A 21,641-nucleotide genomic window follows, 5' to 3' on the forward strand; every position below is an offset into this window, starting at 1 on the left:
AAATATCTAATTTATTTCATGCAATAACATCTGTCAAGGGCCCAGAAGAAACAACAGTCAGAACTCTTTGAAAAACTATAAACCATTAATTTCATAAACCGGGTATTAGCCCCTCCATGTACCGAGGGGAAACATTCCTGGTCTGCTATAAATACAGCAACAAAGATCGTATTGCTAAATTAAATTAGTGCTCAGATCAGTGATGATTAAAAGAGTAGAAATGACCACAATTGCGCCTTGATATGACCAGGATTGACCGTGTATATCCTAGCATTTTTCTAATGTTTTGACTGGCCGTCTACTGCTAGAGCTCGTAACTTTGTCACCAGCCGGAAGAGACTGATTTTCGTAATCAGCAGCTTGACACCCCTCTCTTTTCAAACAGGTTTCCTCACTGGTGGCATCTACCTTTCACAGACTCGCACCATGAGAGAATCCGAGATCTGAGTCACTACGTGGAACAGGTGCTGCACGGATCTTACGAAGTCGCAAACGTATGTTACAGTTTGGGTGGTGGTGTTTTTTTTTCTTTCTGCTTTTACTCAAATGTCAAATCATTATCATATTATTGTTACCAAAATCAGTTTTAAATGCGTCAGCTTTCCACACTTCATCCACTCAATAAACATGTATATCTAGTATATCTGAAGTTCATGAAACATGGTCCAAAGCCCCATGTTCACATTGCTTAGATGTGCACTAATGAGATGTGCACTAACGTGCACATAGCACTAGATGTGCACCTTGAGCTAAATGGACGACCACAGGTTTGGAGGTTCTAGAATCTCAGAGGCATGGTTTTCTCCCAGCTTTGATATAAAAAGTATGGTTTGGGAGAGTGACGGTACCTGTGGTGATTTGAATAGGTTTGTCCCACATAGATTCGTGTGCTTCAATGCTTGACCAGAGAGAGGGTCACTGTTAGGTAGTGTGGCCTTTTTGGAGTAGGTATGGCCTTGTTGGAGGAAGTGCATCACTGTGTGGGCCAGCTTTAAGGACTCCTATGCTCACATTCTGCCCAGTGTGGAATCAGAGCCTCCTCCTGACTCCCAGTAGAAGATTGTCTCCTTGGTGCCTGAGGGATCAAGATGTAGAACTCTGGGCTCCTCCAGCACCAAGTCTACCTGCACACTGCCGTGCTTCCCACCACGAAGATAATGAACTGAACCTCTGAAACTGTCAGCCAGCCCCAATTAAAGGTTGTCCTTTATAAGAGTTGTCTTGGTCATGGTGTCTCTTCACAGCAATAGAACCCTAACTAAGACAGTGTCTTTCAGGCATTTAACTTGGGGTGGGATTTAGCAGAGTTGTTCTAGGGCCTTGTCCTGAGTAGGAACAAGCCACATAGGGAAGATCAGGGAGAAGGAAAACCATGTTACTCAACTAGGTTCCCATCGAGACTGTGACCAAACACAATGAACAAGGTGTCTTGAAACAACACGAATCTATTTTCTTTAATCTCTGGAACTTAGAAATTTGAATATGGGACTGAGGTCAAAATATTGACAGACCTGCTCATTCTAAAAATGTCATCCTCTAGAGCAGCAGTTTCTCAAAGTGTGGGTCATAGCCCCTTTAAGAGTCACATAGCACATATCCTGCATAGGAAATATTTCCATTATGATTCACAACAGTAGCAAAATTGCAATTATGAAATAGCAATGAAAATAATTTTATGTTTGGGGTCCACCAAAATGTGAGGAACTGTGTTAAAGATTGACAGCCTTAGGGAGGTTGAGAGCCAATGACCTAGGAGATCTCATCCTGAAATGCAATGACCTATTCAGAACTCAATTCCTGCCCTTACACCTTCTTGTCTGACTCTCGCTGTCCTTGTACCTCTACTAGAAGAATGCTAGTCATCATACCAGGCAACCTTACCATCCCAAGGTCTTCAGTGCATTTTATATGCAAAGGCTCTTTTGCTATGTAAACTAACTTTATATAAACTAGACCATGAACATCTACTAGGGGTGGGGAATACTATCCTACTGGTACTAAGGATATCTAAGGTTTAATTCTTTTGGATCTCAATATGGAGAAGGGAGAGAATGGGACAGGGGAAATGTTCCAGGTGAATTGATATTTTTGCTAACAAGACATATGCATCTGCTGTGATGAAACACTTCCTGGGGAGATGCAACACACATGTCTACTCGCCCCTGGGAGGAAGCTCTCACAACAGACCAAAGGATGAGCGCCACCAAAGTCCAACTTGGTGGACCATGGGTTTCACTGGGGTCACTTACAATGAATATGGGTGAGAGGTCACTTACAAGGAATATGGGTGAGAGGTCACTTACAGGAATATGGGTGAGAGGTCACTTACAGGAATATGGGTGAGAGGTCACTTACAAGGAATATGGGTGAGAGGTCACTTACAGGAATATGGGTGAGATGTCACTTACAGGAATATGGGTGAGAGGTCACTTACAGGAATATGGGTGAGAGGTCACTTACAGGAATATGGGTGAGAGGTCACTTACAGGAATATGGGTGAGAGGTCACTTACAGGAATATGGGTGAGAGGTCACTTACAAGGAATATGGGTGAGAGGTCACTTACAGGAATATGGGTGAGAGGTCACTTACAGGAATATGGGTGAGAGGTCACTTACAAGGAATATGGGTGAGAGGTCACTTACAAGGAATATGGGTGAGAGGTCACTTAGAGGAGCAGAAATAACTCCAAGACAACTACATCACCAAGCCCACCCTAGCATGCGGGGCTGCTCACAAAGCTGGGAACCAGGAGCACACTGCCTAGCCTGCATGCAGTTCAACAAGTTGGAGAGTGCCCTTACCAGAAGCCCCAGGTAGCCTAAATCTCTTCCAGGCCCCTTGCCTGGTTTCTGCTTCTTCCTGGGGCTCTGCTCTCCAGAGTCGCCCTGAAGTTCAGTTTCTTTGAGTCTGAGAGGACTCTCGGGTTTTATTGCTTAGTGTGTCATGGCGGGACCTAGTGAATCCCGCCACTTCCAAGACTTCCTGAAGCTATTCAGAGTAGTTCACCTTCCTGATTAAAGAGATTCCCACAGGATGGAACCTTTTAATCTTTGGGGATGAGGGTGGGGCATTACATACAGCTTCTTCTCTCTGTAACAAGGCCTTCCTCTTTTAAAAAGACAGCACAATAATCATGTGGTCAAGGGAGTGTGGGATGATGTCACAGGTGAGGCAGGTACAAGATAGGAGGAGGCCTGTCATTGGATGAGAAGGAAAGATGGGCGGGAGAAAAGTTTGAAGAAGAGAAGGAGACTGGAAGGAAGAGAGAGGAAGAGAGGAGGAGGAGGAGAGGCCGAGAAGCCGTGGCAGGACGATGGAGGCTGACGTAAAGATCTCACTCTGTGTATTTACAGGTTATTATCAATGTTCTCAAGGGATGGATGGTACCGGGCTTTGTATGTTCAAGTGGGCAATTATATCTTACCAATTGGGTCAAAGGTTATTGTGTTGTGTGTTCTTTTATGAGACGGTTTGAGTGTAGGAAAGTGTGTGGCGGCAGGAAACACTGGGCCGCCACGGAGTTGAGATGTGATTCCACCAAGATACTTAGCAGATATCTTGGGGCACGGCAGTGCAGACCTAGCGGGGTAAAAGACAACCAATACCTTTTTATATTTTTATATTTTTACAGCAACAAGGGAGTGCCAATTTGTTGGGAGTTCCTATTTTCCTTGTAATACTTTGCATTTTCTGTTGTAATCATAATCACAAGTAACACATAAATGAATTTTGTATTATATATCAAATATAATCTTTGTCTTTAGTGGAATGCTTAATTATTGAGATCTGCCATTGTGGTACGTGTTCTCCTGTGTGTGTGTGTGTGTGTGTGTGTGTGTGTGTGTGTGTGTGTGGTGTTGTGTGTGTGTGTATGTATGTATGTGTGTGTGTGTCTGTGTGTGTACACCCAGGTTTACTATGTTAAATATGTTTTCTTTGAGATGCATTTTTCAAAGTATTGTTTCCTTCCATCACTAAAATTCATTGTTGATAATTCAGCTCTGTCCTAAGTAGCTTCAGACTGACACACTGCTTAACTCTGTGGAATTACCACACAGATTAGAACATGCATCCCTAATGTCTTAAATCCATGATGACTTTATAATTTTTTTTAATTTCCCAGTGAGGAAAAACCCTAAAGCAATCTGTTTACCTGGTTTGCATCTCACACACAGTAAAAATAATACACACTGACTTCTTTGTTCTTCATCTGCTTTTAACAGCTTTGCCTTTTGAAACTTCTTTATCCTGTTCTCAGATACAATGTTGCTTCTCTTTCTCATACCCAGGCTTCAGGGCTCCCCGTGTTTGTCCAAATTGTGATTCTTCACTATTGGTTCTAGCATCCTTTGAAGCCAGGTTTACAAATGACATGTGCTAGCTCTTTCAGTCACTCTGAAGAATATTTGGTTGGCGTGACCTAACCTACTGTCTCCGTGAGACTCTGGTGCTGCAATCACGGTCCAGACAAACAGTTCCCAAGTGTCTGCCCCTCATTCTGTCCTCTCAGAGAAGCCCCGCTGGAGATGCAAGTTTGTGGTCATTATCATCCCCAAAGCTTTTAGTGTCCTTTGTTTGCTAGGTTATTTCTCTTAGTGGTTCTGGAAACAGTTTAGAAAAGTCTGTAGAAATCCTGGGCTAAAATTCTTGTGTGTCAGTGAAAGAAGGCTTGCAAGACCCCAAAGCGTGCATACACACAAATGCACAAATGCACACACAAACACCCACCTAAACATACACACATCAACACAGACATACACACCACACACTCATACACACACAAACACACACACACACACACACACACACACACACACACACACACACACCGTACACACATAAACATGCTGTACATGTGTAAAGCTGTTATCTCCTGATGCCGAGGAAACTCCCATTCTCATTACTGTTGATAAATTGCCCATTGTCCATGAGACACTGAAAATCCCTGTAAGACAGATGCTGGCTCCATATTCAGGCACTGGGCAGACAGAACTCTTCCGTTCTTAGACATAATTATATAGTGGTTTAGTTTGGGACAATATCCTTAGGTTAAAAAAATACATGGTCTCTTGGAGTTTTGCTTTTTGAAACAAGGATGGAGAGCATTTATAGAACCTTTTAAGTTAAATCACTTACCTTGAAGAGCTTGAACGTGACTGGTATGAGCCCATCTGAAATAATAATTACACTAATCAGCAGTCCGCAAGCCTTTCTCAAGACACAGGCTCTCCTCACAATGACCTCCATTGGCTTTAAGATGCAAAACTGCCTCTGTCTCCTCAGGTCTGGGTCTACAGGCACGTGGCACCAAGTTTCCTGACAAGGCACCCTATGCTATGAGAAAAACTCTTATCTCTGACATTCAATATGCTAATGAAGAAAGACATCCTCGCTGATTGATCTGTGAGTTCATAGCAGAAGCAAGCACAGACTTGCTGCTTAGAGGAAGCAGAAAACCCGGCCTCAGCCTCACCCCTAGGCACTGTCAGAGAGCAACCTTCCTTGGCTTCCTCCTCATACGGACATTGCCAGTTGCTTGGTTTATAATGTACCAGGTCCTCGGGTGCCCGAGTTTGTGACTGGCTCTCAGATGAGGTTAGAGCATTGTGTCTCCCTGTTATGGTAAAGCTGGCAGACTCAGCTGTGCGTGCTGTTCTGTATCAAAGGATATGAGCCCAAAGGCTAGAGAGTTCAACTTAGGTCCAAGCAAGTTGAGGGGTGTGGTTTCAAGTCACTACTAAAGGTCAGACAATAGTTATTACATAGAGGTCACAAAATGCTACCATGGGCAGAGAGAACAGTATGAAGCAAGCAAGAGGGCCATGAGTTTTTTTTCTCCTTCTAGGAAAGGTAAGCATCTAATAGCTATATTCTTATATTCTCCTCAGTTCTTCCCTCACATCTACATGATTTCTAACTCATCAATGTTTGCTAAATATTTTAAATGAATAAATGAATGACAATACTGCCATTATCAATACAGTGGCCTATGGGATCACTGCTGTCCTTCAGAACCTAGAAGATTGACCTATTAATTACATTTGAGGTGTTTGACGGTGACCTTTAAACTTTTTTCTTAATTATTGGCAAGTTGTTTTCTAATCTACCTGTGCTTCTGAAATAGGTCGTTAGATTATATATATATATATATATATATATAATATACATTAGATTATATATAATATAATATATAATATATATGTGTGTATATGTATATGTATATTTTATAGGTATATTTTATATACCAATCCACATATGAATAGGAGATGACATTCTAAAATTGTCAGAAAAATTAAGTTCAGAAACCGTTGCAGCTGGCGGATGGAAAGAACTGAAGGACAGTAGTAACATCAGTGGGAGGAGGAAGCAAATACATAAAATAGCTGAGCACAGTGTAGAACAGCATGAAAATGAGACTGTAGGACAGCAGGCACTTCCGGCATAAGACAAATGCAGGGCCTAGGAGGATGGCTCAGCAGCCATGAGTGCACTCTGCTCTCTCAGAGGACTCAGGTTCACCTCCCAGGAGCTACGGCAGGAGCCCACAGCCTTCTGAAAGTCCAGCTCCAAGTCATCCAACACCTTCTGCTGGATCCCATAAGCACCTGCACTCCCACGCCTAGATCCACACACAGGAACTCACATATGCACATAAATTTAATAATCGTCAAAAAGAGAATACTCACATATTCAGTTTTCTTGATGTTATTTTTTCTAATGGTATATCTTAAATTGTCATTCAGCCAATGGGTAGCAGGAAATGAGGGACAGACCCTTTTGTGCTCTAAGAAAAAGGCTCTGTGTTTCTTTACATTGGGGTCCAAGAGGTTTGTGCATCTCAAAGGACAGAGTAGACTATGGAGATCCTACGTCCTCTACTGACTCACACTCTCAGGAGCTCTTGTCCATGTGCTTGTGCTTCAGGCCCCGGTGGCGAGTATGGCGGTTGTCTGGGAAAGAAAGTGTGGAGGGAATGGTAGGAAGATTCTCACCTTTGCGTGCGACCACAAGGTTCACAGTAAAACTGACTGGATGTCAAGTGTATCTTGATGAATTCAAAATACTCAGTAGCGGCGGCAGTCAGGTTTGTCCCTTGTAGACAAAGGCGGTGTAAAGACATTTCTCACCTGCCTATGGTGGGATGGGCCAAGTATGGAGATCTGTCTGTATTCAATAGTAAGCTGTTAATAGGACACTCAGATTGTGTTCTGTAAAAACTTCCACGGTGGGTTAATACACAGAGGTGCGAGCAGAGGGCTATCATGGGAGAGGGAAAGGGAGCTGGACCTATCCGGATGGTAAGCCTGCAAGGTGAGTTCAGTGCAGGAAGGATTGGTGAACACCGGCATGCATACTTCATGCATGGATGCATGGGAATGTATAAACACAGGCATCGTGCAGAGACCTGCAGTGTCCATTTTGGTCGCATTCACAGAGGTGGATACACTAAACCACTGCTAGGAGACCCCTAGGACAGTGCTTCCCTGACTGTGTGTTACTCTGAATCTTTACTGGTTAGCACTGAGGAACAGGAAAGCTCTGTAAATGTCACAACATGTTTTCAATCAGTTTGAATTAAAGCCTGAGATTACAGTGGGCGAGAAACATAGAGAAGGAAACAGGAGAGGGATTGGCCTTCCCAAGCATGACATACAGTGAAATGAAAGATATTAACCGCACACCAACTAGAGGATGTGCCGCTGCCCACCCCTGGAGTTCTGAGGAGGGAGTTCTGAGGAGGAGACTTCCATCTGCTTCACTCTAGGCAATTGAGGAAGCTAACATTGTAGCTATTCTCCCAAAGTAACAGGTAACAAGTATGACTCCAGTGGCTTAGCTGATTTCTAGGGGATCTTGGGGGCCAAGCAGGGCTTTACCTGGGCTCTGCCTGTGCTCACCCACTGGCAGACATGACCAGCCTCAATGAGTGTCTAGAGGATGGTACCTTTTTATAAGACCTATAATCCGCATCTCTTTTCTTAGTTGTCCTTTCTACACTACACAAATCAACCGAGGGTTGTTAGATTAGTATGTCCAAAAGCACCAGCGTAATACTCATGCTCTGTACACAGAGCATCATATTGGCGCCTTTCTACAGCTACTGACTTAACAAAATATAAGCGTGTGTGTGCATGTCTTTTTGTATGAATGCAGATCTGGGTTGAACGCAAGTTGTACCTGCTAGACAAGCGCTCTGCCACTGAGCTGCATGCACAGCCCAGCAAGTGTGAGTGATTGTGTGCTTGTGTGTTGTTGGTGTTGTTGATAGTATGTACTTTCTGACCAGAGGTGTCAAAAATACTCTTTAGTGTTTCAAACAATGTTTCAGAATAAGGGAAAGATTTTTAAAAGTATCTTCATGAATCTCCTTCTCAGAAATGCTTACCTCATAAGTAAAAGCAATCTGGAGTGTGTGTGTGTGTGTGTGTGTGTGTGTGTGTACACACAGTTTGAGAATTCTCAGAAAGCAAAAAGCCAAATCTGACATGGATGGCACCATAAACATCTGAGTGCCCTTGTCTACACTGCATGGTGTTGGGTGCTAATGGCTTCATAAAGACCTTTGTAAATTCATGCCTTCTCCGTAACTGGAGTTTGAGTGTCACTTCAGGGACTATCTATCCTGTGATGGAGCCATTATGATCCCACCAAGTACTGAACATCGAGGTCTCAGGAGATGGTTCAGTCTCTAAAGTGCTTGATAACCAAGCGAGGAACCAACATTCAGATCTCCGGCATCCACACAGTAACACACATGCACACACACACACACACACACACACACACGCACGCACACACGCACATACTGTCTGAATAGCACTGATAACCAGTCAAGCCTCAAACTCCCAATAGTCTTCTTTCTATTGTTATGGCAAAAACAATTAACAAAGCCTACTTAAGGGAAGAGGGACTTATTTGGTTCCCAGCTTGAGGGTAAAGTTCACCACAGTGAAACACGTGGTTCCAGCTCTGAGTAGGGGGAAGGGAGCAGGAGCCTGAGGCAGCTGGTCACACTGCATCCACAGTCCACAAGAAGAAAGTCAAGGATCTCACACTTTCTCCCTTTTACTCAGCCTGGGGCCTCTGCCTATGGGATGTGCCATGCACATTTAGAATGGATCTACCCATCGGTGATAAATCTCTCGGAGAGCATCCTCAAAGACAAGGGCAGAGGTGTGTCTTCTAAGTGACTCTAAGTCCCATTGCGTTGGCCACCGAGATTAACCACCACACTTCCCTAAATCAGTTTATGTTTGATTTCAAGATTAAATAAATGAAAGCAATTGACCTAAAAGTTACACTAGTATTTCTAACACAAATCTTATTACTTTGACATTTCTCAGTCTGTGTTCCCGATTGGCTCCCTTTCCCCATGTGAATGAAGAAAGCTACTTAGAGGATATGCACATTAAAATTTATAAAAATCATAAAATGTATAATTTTGCCTATTTTTATTATTTTAAGGGACATAAACAGGTTAGAGGAAATTTCTGGGATCAAAATTCCTTCTCCTCTGTAATAAAACAGAAGACGTGAAGGAGTGTGCACTATTTGTTCTCGGGAAGAACAGTCTTAATCTTTGATCCTAGCAAAAGCCTTGGAGAAACCGTTTTCACCGTTGCTCGTCATGGGACAGCACAGGAGAATTAACAATAATCCTATCATGCACGCAGACTAAAATATGTGCTTAGTTAGAGTTACATGCTAAATTTACTGCTCCTGCACAACACATTGTATCGCTATGCATAACTGTGTGAGAGTTTTTTGACAATTGGATACACATATATAATACATTTTGATCTTTTTCTGACCCGTTACCCTCTTATCCCATTCTCTTGAACTTTTCTCAATCCCTGTGAGTTCTTCTCCTACTTTTTGGCCACTGATTTTAATTGATGGTCTTTACGTGAACTTTAATTTTTTTTTTTGATCACCTACTGCTTCTAACATTCTAGAGTCAGAGCTGTAGTGTGTTTCTGGAGTAATCTGGACACATTAAAATAACGTGAGATATACTAAATAATCTTATAGCATATTGATTATATAGATGTGGGCAATGATATGTGACCTAAACTGAAAAGGCTCTGGGAGAGAAGAAAGAAAGTGCAGCTTGAAGATGATCCTAAAACCACCTATTGTTGTGTACTCTTGCCTGTGAGCTGTGCTGCCCCGGGTCAGAGGACACTTAGAGATGAAGAACCAGCTCTATCAGAAGAGCGCCTGCTCTCTGTAGGGTTGGGGGTGTAAATTGAAACATATTGAAACAGTCTATATAATGGGACAGATGCCTAAGGCTATCTAAGCTCTATCTACCTACTTACCTATCTGTGCCTGCCTGTCTGTCTGTCTGTCTGTCTCTTGGAAAGAGTTTGTTGAGATTGAAGCAGGCATTAAACAGAAAGCGCTGTCACACACTACCCATCACTTCTGGAAAGATTAGCGCTGTGTTTACGCATCCTGGTAGAATCCCTGCCTGGCTTCTGTTCGTTCGCCCCTGCTCAGGTCCCCAGACTGCGATTCCTCTCAGTGTGTATAATTTCAAACAAGCACTGTGTTTGGTGCTAACAGGAATTCTTTTTGCCTCTTTAAATTTTGTTCCGTTTTGATGGAAGTGTGTTGTGAATGAACCAAACGTCTTTACAGAGAGTGATGTAAACCTTGTGATTTAAGAAAAAAAAATGTTACAGCAAATGACCGGAAAAACCTCCACAAACGCGTGTCCCCTTCAGAGCCCAGCTGAGACTCACAAATAGACCGTACGTGCAGCATCCCACAGCCGGCCGTGTACACTGGGACTGTTCCCAACTTGGAGGACTGGTGCTCATTTCTGGATGTCCCTACACACAGGGAATGATATCACTTAAGGTTTAAGCAATGTTTTTTTTTTTTTAAAGCAGAAAGCCAATGTCAAAATAAAGCCAAGTGGATAAATCCCGTCTTAATAGTGACCATATGTTTCCTGCTCCCCATTGCTGAAGCCAGATGTTAATGGCGTGTTTGTCATCACGCTGCTCTCTGCTTGTTTGGCGCTAGCTGAGCTTACATTGCAGGCAGGATAAATGTCATGTGTGCCCCATCAGTAAAACCGAGATGACTCTTCACAGTCTGGCGAAGCGCCGATGACATCCGAAAGCCAAATTACAAAAGAGTCTTCAGACATTCGGGGTTCTTCACGGTGTCGGTCTTCCTTGTAACTCCAACGTGAACGCAGTGGGCTGAGCTAGGCGAGAAACTGGTCATGCTGACATGTTACTCTATGAAGACTGCAATAAAGCACAATTACCACTAAGTTTTGATTTAGAAGTCTTACGGGAATTTATTTTTTTTATTTGTGTATTTTACAGCACTCCATGACACTTGAGAGAAAAAGATTCGGCGTATTGTTCTAAGTCACTAAATCTTGCAGCCAATGCTAGAAGTTGGCTGGCCAGCTAATACATGGGAACAATTAATTTGCTTTTGTAAAGAAAGAGAAAAATGGACCTTGCTTTTATATTCCATTCATTCTGACCTGCGCATGTATTTTAACTCTGTTCAGCCTTTGATAATATGGTATAGGAAAAGCACTTAGGTTCTGAATTGATCAGCTCTCTGAAAAAGAAAAGTCAATCATTTTAAATTACATACCAGTTAATGTAATTGGTAAACGTATTATGAATGAGGATTCAGAGCACACTCTGATGGAGATTTTAATTTAATATTGACCCATTGCGTTTCATGTTTGTTTTTCATTGTCCCCATTTTTCATTTAAAAAGCATAATGGGAATTAAAATTTCCCATTAGTTATATTAGAATATAGTAAAGGGAGTGTGTGTGTGTGTGTGTGTGTGTGTGTGTGTAAATAAAATATATCTTCATAGAACATTTCATATCACCCAATGACATTTAGCTCAACAACAAGGAACTTTAGACAAATCACAGCCATTTTTTATTTGTTCACCAGATACATAGGAAGAATGTCCTACGTGTTTGAATGTCCATACGTCACTGTTCAAAACTGGACAAAGCAGGACATGAGCCAGACACTAAGATATCTTTCTTGTCACCCAAGTTCAAATTGGCTGAGTATGTTAGGAAGGAGAATATCGGGCGTGTCACTGGGCATGAGTGGGAGTCCAAAGTCTGAAGCTCAGCACATGACCTTTGAGTCATCCATGAGACTCCAAAAATGCTAAACAGAGGTTTACATACATTGAGGAAGAATGGTTGGCTAAAAATATACATATTGGAATTGTCCCAAATAACTGGTTATCAAAACTGGAAGAAATTAAGTAATCCTAAGTACACTGAGAAATGGAATTTTAAAGAGACATGGTTGGAAAAGCAGACTAGGCAGCCCACCAATTTTAAAGTTTGGGGAGACAAGGTCAACTCAGCAAAGACAGCGGGAGAGACCAATCAGCTGAACCCCAGAGAACAGAGTGGCAGGAATCCAACAAGGGAGGAGGATGTAAATGAGGGAATGGCTGTCTGCTCAAATTTAGAGAGTCAACAATCAGGGACTAGCATGGGTTTGGTAGCTCACATCAGTGATCTCAACAGTCACAAAGCTGATGCAGGAGAAGCACAACCATTAAAGTTTGTTAGGACTTTAACAAACAAAAATCCACCTGGAAGAGACTCAAGTAAAGATGAAGAGAGAATTGAAATATAAAGTAGAAAACAACTTTGAAGTAGACTTTCTATAAACATAGAGAAAGGTAGAACGCAGGAGAATATAAGTCAATAATTTTCTTTATTTATTTATAGCACACGTGCATGCTGCTTTTAAAACACATTCATTTAAGAAGTGAAATAAAGAGAAAGAAAGACAGGCAGAGAACAGAGCAATGACCCTGAGTAGGAGGACAGGGGATCTGTTGCTCCGATTGCCTTCAAATTAGAGTTAGTCCATCTGTGTAACAGAAGAAAGGGCAAATGTGATGACCCTGACAGATTATGTTGGAATATGGGTTCTATTCCACGAACGAGGAAACCCATGAAGAGATTGGGGAGGAAGAAATACCGGAATTTGAGGAGCAAAGACTACAAGGAACAAAACAGTCTTATTGTCAAATAGTAACAGGATTAGTGATGTTCGTAGAATTCTCCATAAAACATTAAAGATGCACTCAAGGGTGGGTGGTGTCGCCATTTAGTATACAGTCATGTGTATGTGTTTCCAGCAACCAACGTTTGGCAGTTACACTTGAAGAGTTGGACACACACACATACACACACACACACACACACACACACACACACACAACTTGTTTTGTCACGTGAATAAAGAATGAAAAGAAAGAAGGAGTCATAAAGAACATATAGAAGAATTAGCATAAAATTAGACCATGAAATCCAAACTGACCAAAGGCAGACATAAAGACATGGAATATATTTTGATCATTGAAAAGCTCCTGCAGTCAAGATGTTTTGCTGTCTTTTAAGGGAACATATAGTGGGGAAGGTGAGGCTATAGAGTAGAAGACTATAAATTGTGATAATGGAAGAGTCCTGATCACTGGTCAAGGCAGACCACAACAAGAGTGACTGACTGGTTGAACACAAGACAAGATCATTGAAGGCAAAGGGCGCAGAAACAAAGAGCCGGGATGTTGAAGGATGGTTCACATGAATGTTTAAATATGTGTCATGACCTGTATGAGTGTTTAAATGTGTGATATGACAATAGTACTATGAAGAAAACAAATATATATAAGGATAAATCTCTGTTTGAAAACTGAGGTCCAGTGCACCACAGATCTATAGGGAAGTGTAACACCAAGGGACAAAGAGTATTGGTCTGTAGACATTGTGTCCAAGGCATGGCGCGTCACAAAAGAATGGATGTTGCAAAGAGACATGAGGACACCTACCTCTCATGCAGGGCCAGGGCTCTAAAGAGGATGAAAGAGAGAACAACCATCATCTCTGGACCTTCCAGAGGGGCAGAAGAATAGAATTCTCAGAGCTTCTGGAGTAGTTGGCTAACTACATGCTCCAGGAATTACTTCTATGTGTCCATTTTCCTTCAGTCTACGTGCCTTGTCATCCTTCCAAACAGAAATGATCGTGACACATTCTCCTGAAGACTCACGAAAGTGAATACGAGTTTTAGGCTTACCCAAATGACTCGAATGTTCTAGAATCCCTGAAAAGCTTGTTCTGGCCATGCCCCCATGTGCCCTCTATATCAGTCTGCTCCTTGATAGGACACATCACAGCCACGAAAGTGAGCCTCGGCTTACTGACTACTTTGCTGATTTCAATTAAGCACCAGCACTCTCTATTTCTAGACTGGAGAAGAAATTCATGGATTTTGCCTCAGAACGTAGTTCCCAGTAAGTACTTACTGAAGAACAACCTCCTCTTTATTTGATTTTTGTGGGATCCTGTTTTTTTATGATGGAGATCCAGAGCCTTGCTCCTGGTAGACAGAAACTGGTGCATTAAGTGACATCCCATCCCACATAACAAAAGAATGTATAAGATAATTTAGGATAAGTGACCACTGATTGTTAGTTGAACTCTCTGGTCATTGAAATAACCAAAAATAGGCCACATACTTTCAAAGTACCTTGTAGTGTACCCATATGGGTTGATTGAACTTATTATCCCAGGGATAATAAACTTCTAAATTAAGCAAGATGTCTTTCCTGTTAGTTCCTGAAATGTCACCACTAGTTAACTATTCCCCTGTGTTTATACTTCTATGTCATTGGACACTGTTTAATTCTGGTTGGGATACTAAACACTAATTCTTTATTGCAGCAAATGAGATAATATATAGGCCACCAAGTTCCATTCAGATTTCTGATTAAAAAATCAAGTAATTTTGGTAAATACGTCATAAATGTTGCATGAACAAAAAGGGAGCCATGATGTGTGTGGTGGCATCACAGCCCCCTGGAAACCTGCTACCATCAAAGCTGGGTATTGGAGAGTCACCCAAGTAAATGCTGCCATATCCCCCGGAGAGCAGCACCAGACCAGATGGAAACACAGGTGTGGGCTATCAGTGAAAGCAATTGTGTCACTAACATTCCTGTATGTTTCCAAACTACAGGTGAGATGCAGAATCGTAAAGAAATCTAAAGAAAGTTAATGATTATTTTGATGTTTAGTAATCTCATCATTTGAGACGGTGCCTCACTATGTAACCCACATTGGCCTTGAACTCATGATCTTCCTGACTCAGCTACACTGGACGTTGAGCTTGCCCTACCTGATTTATTTACTTTTTTTGTCTTTTTAGCTTCCTTTTTGGTGACATTGGCCCATGATTCTTTTGCAGAAGGAGAAGAAACCTTGTTCCAATAAAGAATTAGTGTTTAAATCCCAGCCAGACCCAGGATTAAAAAGAATCCAATGACACGGCAGTATAAACTCAGGGGAATAGTTAACTAGTGGTGACATTTCAGGAACTAACAGGAAAGACGTCTTGCTTAATATAGAAGTTTATTATCCACTGGGTAATAACCTCAAACTTTTGCCAAAAAGAGAGTAATAATAGTTGACTAGTCAGCCAAGATCTAGAAAGGTTGTATTTCTCCAACTGGTTCTGGTCAGAGTGAGATTTGATTTTAAACATACGAAACAAAGAAAAATAACTTGTAGTCAAACTTCTTGGCTCTGGACTGTTTGATTTCCTTAGGTAGGGGCTCCTGTTCAACAACCCTACAACAGACCAAAATGTAGAGACAGAATTCGACAACTGGCTGATTTGTAATGTATATAAACTGTTAATAGGACTATTTACACGAGCCAATGCAGTCTGCACTGGAAGACAGATCTCGCCTTGTTCTGCGGCACATGTTTGAACGGCACTGTGCGTGAGTGGCCCGTTCTCAGTCTCTACTCTCAGAAGTTCTGTGGCTCACAAGAAAAGAGTGAGTGACCATCCTGGGGCCACTAGTAGACAAATTGGAGAGGAAGAAGACAGGAGCATGTACAAAAAGTAAGAGGATAAAGAAAGCAGAACATCTTTGATGATAAATGTAATCCACACAGGTACTCCTAAGGAAGGGCTGGAAACAGTAAAGAGGAGGAGAATGAACCATGTCCCCATCAGGAACAGGTCCCTTCGTTTAAAGGGTAACCATCACAATTTCATAAATTAATTGTTAAATATGTATTTTGGAAGATCTGCAGAAATACAGTGGAGAATGGTTGGCAACCACCTGTGATAGCTCAGACGGAAACGGAATGTGCTGGAACTAGGAAAGTGGCTGTCACACAGAAGGAAGACATCTACTTCAAGGCTTGATGCTACTTGTGGCAATCGTGTCAAGGCTGGTGAAAGCCTCCCTGGAACAGGCTTCTCTTTCGTTCTGTGACACTAAGTTCCAGCGCTGACTCCTCATCTACTCAGGACTCTGCACCTACTTCACAGAAGCTTACCCGGGAACTCCTGAACTGTGGCGCTGTGATCGCCAGAGTTTGCACTTTATTTTATTCGTGGGACAAGAAAAGAAGAGAACCAAAGATATGCTTGGTTTGAGCCTGGCGTCAGGAGGAATAGAACAATGGGGGTGGGGGGGACTCTCACTTCTTGATGCTCATCTTTGGATGGTCCAAAGGAATGCAGATACAGAGTTGGGACCGAAGAGACAAGTCTTAAAGAAAACCTTTGATTTCTGAGTCAGTAAAAGTGTCAAAAAGAAGTCACTCTTAAACACTGTATTGAATTCCGACAGACTTAAAGTGAAAGATTTAAACTGTAGACAAATGGAAAATGGGTAAGGAAACAAGCAACAGCTAGACATGGGAGAGAAATGGAGAGAGTCTGGTATTAGCCGATACCAGAAAAGCAAATGGCAAATCCTGTCAGTGAAGACGAAATATTTGCTGGATTTTGAAAAGAATACTTTTTAATATAGAGATTATTAGAAGTAAAGATGAGAGTATATTTTAGTATAAGCAAAGCCTGCAAATGACTGACCATAACATAAGTAGAAAGTGAAGAGGACCCAATGTGAGTCCTCCCGTGGGCTCACTGTGTCAGGGACAGCATTAGTCACAGGTGTTCTATATGCATGAGTATGCATTGTACGACTTTCCAGTCAATGATATTTAACACAGACGAAAAATAAAACAAGGTAAAGAGTTAATGAATAGATTGGGTTCCTACGGGGATGGGGGATAAAAAATAGTCAGGCAGCTGGCAAGGGGTTCAGCACTGTCTGGTGCTCTAGGGCTGCTGTAACAAAATGTCACACCATTGGGGCATAAACGGGTTATCTGAACATTCTGTCAGTTGGTGTCTAAAACCAGTACATTGGCATCAGAGGATCCTTCTCATAACCCAACAGAAGAAGCTATGCTAGATTCGTCCAGGGTCTGTTTGTAGTGTTCTCTTTGTAATATCCAAACTGTCCCTTTTTATGACAGTACCAATAACATTGGATTCAAGGATCCCATCCTAGATACTGTAGTTACTTTTCTATTGCTGTGAAGAGACACCATGACCAAGTCGATTTATAAAAGGACATTTTTACTGGGACTTGTCGTTACAAAGACATAAAGTCCATGGTCACCATGACAGAGAGCATGGCAGCAGGCAACCAGGCATGATACTGGATCAATAGCTGAGAGGTCACATCCGATCTACAAGCAAGAGACAGAGAAAGATCTGAGTAGGAATGGAGAGGGCTTCCGAAACCTTAAAGCCTGCTTCCTGTGCCAAACCTCCTCCAACAAAGGTCCCACCTCCTAATCCTTCCCAAAGAGTTCCATCAACTGGGGACCAAGTATCTATACATATGAGCGAAGAGGGCTGTGCTTATTCAGTCTGCCATACTGTATAACTAGTTGTATCCCGAATGACACCGTCTCCCCATCAGATCTCTTTCTGTGGTTCTGAGACTTGCCAGGTCAGTGTGTGGATTTGTGGGAGAGCAAGATGAAAAGCAGCCATTTCTTCCATTGTAGCAAGAAGGAAGGACTGTAATTGTGTGTGTCCATAGAATCAATGGCAGTTTTAATAGTGGAAATAAAGTTATCAGGAGAGAGGTCAGCCTTGGAAGTAATCCTGATGGAGGATTGAAAGACCATTGAACAGAAAGAGAGAAGGCTGACCTGGGTAGCCTTAATAGATAATACCACATTGGCGCGCACGTAGATGATGGACTTAATAATTCAGTGTGTCCTTTACACAATCATAGGATGTCTTTGGAGGAGGAAGTGCATTGACTATGTGAGAGTTAATAACAAAATAAATGCCAGTTTCACTAAGGAAAGGCTATTCTCGGATTAAGCAGGCGTGCTTACATTTGGAGTTCAAGTTAAATAGAAATTTATTTGTGGTGATCTCTACTTTTATTACTAAAATGAGCACAGTTAGAATTCATTCCCTTTAATGCTATTTCTCCCCTAGAGTGTCCCAAAGAAAGACATTACCTTATGCATTTACCTGTCTCTCAATATGCCCCCTTATTCCTCCATTCTGAGGAGTTTAATCGTCAGTTAACATTCTCCGAATCGAACCTTGAGTAATGGTTTCTCACAAAGCCAGCAACTATGTCATGTGGAGAGCAATTTTTTCTCAGGAAGCTTTATCTAAAACTTTATGTTTTCCAGGACAGGGAGATGTGAGATTTATGGATAATTATACAATTACAGAACATAAACATTTATGATGACCTCCAGCAACACAACCTTGAATCTCTTGAAGAAATATAATTTATCTCAAGCCATGTAAAAAGACTAGACATGGCAGAACAATATTGACAGTACGGTTGCAAATCAAACTTTTTCTGTTTATGGAATTGATAACAGGTACTCATTAAAAATCATGTGATAATAGCACCGTTCTCATGCAAGAGTGAACAGGATTAATAGGTAAATATGAGAAATATTCATAAATACTATTGTATTTTATCTTTTTTCCTTTCAGAGTGATTGTGTACTCAGTTTTTTTCTCTCTGAACATATACAACAGACCCTTGAAGACTCTCCATTTGTGGACCCAGGCAAGTGAATCCATCACAATTACCATGGGCAGTGACTGTGTATGTAATCGTAGGGACGATCGGCTGGTAATGTCTTCAGTGCCAAATGATAATGCCTTTTTAATGCTAAGACCTTACTGTTTTCTCCCTAACCATTTCTAAAGAGATTGAAACCCCTGAGAATATGGTCTTCAATTTAAGATGAACATAGATGTGTTTTGTCCATTTACCATAGTGACAGGGGGCCACTCCATTCCCTATTTCAATCAGTTGTGTTTTGAACTTAAATTGCAGTCCAAAGGCAGAATCTCTGTTTTCTCTGGCATAGGAGTCTTGCAGTTTTACCACTAACTTACAAAGCAAAATAACAACAACAACAACAACAACAATAACAATAATAATAATAATGGAGTTTCACTCTTACATTTTAAAGCCCATGACTCTCTACTCCTTGAACAAAGCCTTGCATCGGTGCCACCATTTGGTTCTCTTCCAAATGTATCCTGTGCAAGTTCTAACGGACATTCAACCATTTCCTTGAGATTTACGCAGGCTCCCTTGAAGGCTCCATAAGTTCCAAGCATTTATAATATATTTCACAACAAGAAGTGGCAATCCAATAACATATTAGTTTTATATAAGCACTATTTTCTTGGTTTTACTTGTATGTATCTTCGTTGGCCAGCATGTATGTGAGTACAGCACATGTACACAAGTGAAGCGAAGTCACGGGTGGCTGTGGCTCACTTGATGAGGGCACTGGGAACTGTATCTGTGTTACTGCAAGAATAAAGTGACCTCTTCTTAATCACAGAGTCATCGTCCGCCCTACACATGCTGATTTTAATCTCCATGTTTATAAATGCATCACTTTCTGGCCAGCACCAATCCTTCCAACTCTCAGCCTTCATTTTACCCGTGTTGACCTCCTGACTCTTGTTTAAGGTTAGATCCACGTGCTCACATCTGCTTATATCTGGCATCCCAGGTACTTAGTTTTCCGAATGACGTGTTATGTGGCATAAGTATTTATTAAATTGTGCATCTGTGCTTGCACATAGCCAGCCTCTCTTGCTATGTGAAAAGTAACACTAAGTCAAAGACTCCCTTTCCCAACCTGCACTGCTCATTCTTAGATCCTGAGATAATGTATGAGGATTTCCAGAGATATGGGAGTGGGGGTGGGGGAGAAATTGAGAAAGAAAAATGAAAACAATCAATTTTAATTACCTGAGGAGATATTACTATCCCCAATAGAACAAAGTTTAATAATACAGACCCAGAAAAAAAAAATAAAATATCAGGTTGTTCATTTCTGGAGATGCTGTCAGAATGGAGCTGTGTGGGCCTCTGCTCTGCCACTAAAGCCCCTCAAGGAAAATTGCTTCTTTACATTTCAAGAAATTAAACCTCAGATTGCTGTCAACGTTTTGCTTTTGTTCGTAGTACTATTCCTGAAAGGTATTTTGAAACGCATGTGCACCCAAAATCACGGTGGTTATTATAGAAACTAAAGCAGCACTTTGAGAAATGTTTCCAATTTTAAAATTTCTCATGTCATCAATACTCAAGAATTATTTCAACAGTTATGAGTAACAAAAGATTTGACCCATGCCGGTCAAAGCTACAGGCCACCTCCTGAAAACAGATTATTGTCTTAAAACAATTGACATTTTCCAAGCAGGGTATGCAAATCACTGTAATAAGCAAGGATTCACGGGAAGCTGTGCCTTATTTTGTTCTTCAAATCATTTCCTCCTTCGTCATTCTGGAGTCCTAATCTTTTGTCACAGAATAGCTGCTGCTGACTGTTAGCAAGAAGCCTGCTTACTTAAGCATTATGCCCACCGGTGAGTTGAGAATTTTTAGCTTATGTTGTTAAATGATTAGAGGGCAAAGTTATTCAAATGCGTTCCAATTGTGATTTGCATAGAAACAACCTTAAGTGGAAACCACAGGCTTTGGCAACTTCTGCCGGAGTGGTGACGTGGAATACCTATGCCTCCAGATGTGCGCCTCAAAAATTACATAAGGATGCTGCATGTGCTGGGTATTCAGTTGTCAACTTGACACGCGTGTGAGAAGGAGCCTCAACTGGGGAACGACCTCCATCAGATCGGTTTGTGGGCATGTCTAGAGAACGTTTTCTTATTGATGAAAGTAGTCCCAGTCCATGTATGCATTACCACCCCTTGACAAGCGGGTCTGAGCTATGTAAGGATGGTAACCAAGAGAGCCACAGGATCAGACCAGTAATCGGCATTCCTCCATGGCCTCTGATTCATTTCATGTATTGATTTCCTTCCTTGACTTCATTTAATGATAGACTCTAACCTGCAAGTCAAGTGGACCATTTGCTTCCAGAGTTGCTTTTGTTTGTGGTGTTTATCCACAGCGACAGAGAGCACACTGGACCGTGTCACGGTAAACCTGGGAAATACTCTCAGTGTCTCCTGAAACAGGACTTTATCTTTTGTCATCTACTAAGATATTCCTTGGTTCCTTGTTGTCCTTCAAGTCACTAACTTCAGTGATGACTCTACAGTATGTGTTTATTGCAGACGAGGCCTCTTTGATTGGGTAAACTGTGTCTATACTGTGCACCTTGGCATTCCAAGAAGAACCATGAAGTCTGGCTTCCCATACAATAATCACTGAATAAGCGTTGACTGTGACAACCACAGATACATGGTGATAATCTCTAGAGAG

General features: G+C 41.7%; 1 protein-coding gene across 5 annotated transcripts in view; it reads left to right on the top strand.

Moving 5' to 3' along the window:
- The window catches only part of Pik3c2g (phosphatidylinositol-4-phosphate 3-kinase, catalytic subunit type 2 gamma), a 366,288-nt gene that overhangs the window by 296,208 nt on the left and 48,439 nt on the right, over nucleotides 1–21,641 (top strand). For all 5 annotated transcript variants that reach the window (XM_087655648.1, NM_053923.2, XM_087655647.1 and 2 more), the window contains 2 exons: nucleotides 386–494; nucleotides 18,878–18,953. In XM_087655648.1, the coding sequence (XP_087511774.1) occupies nucleotides 386–494; nucleotides 18,878–18,953 (185 nt within the window). The remainder of the gene's footprint in view (nucleotides 1–385; nucleotides 495–18,877; nucleotides 18,954–21,641) is intronic.

This window comes from Rattus norvegicus, chromosome 4, assembly GCF_021556685.1.
Source record: "Rattus norvegicus strain SHRSP/BbbUtx chromosome 4, alternate assembly SHRSP_T2T, whole genome shotgun sequence".
Classification (NCBI taxonomy): domain Eukaryota; kingdom Metazoa; phylum Chordata; class Mammalia; order Rodentia; family Muridae; genus Rattus; species Rattus norvegicus.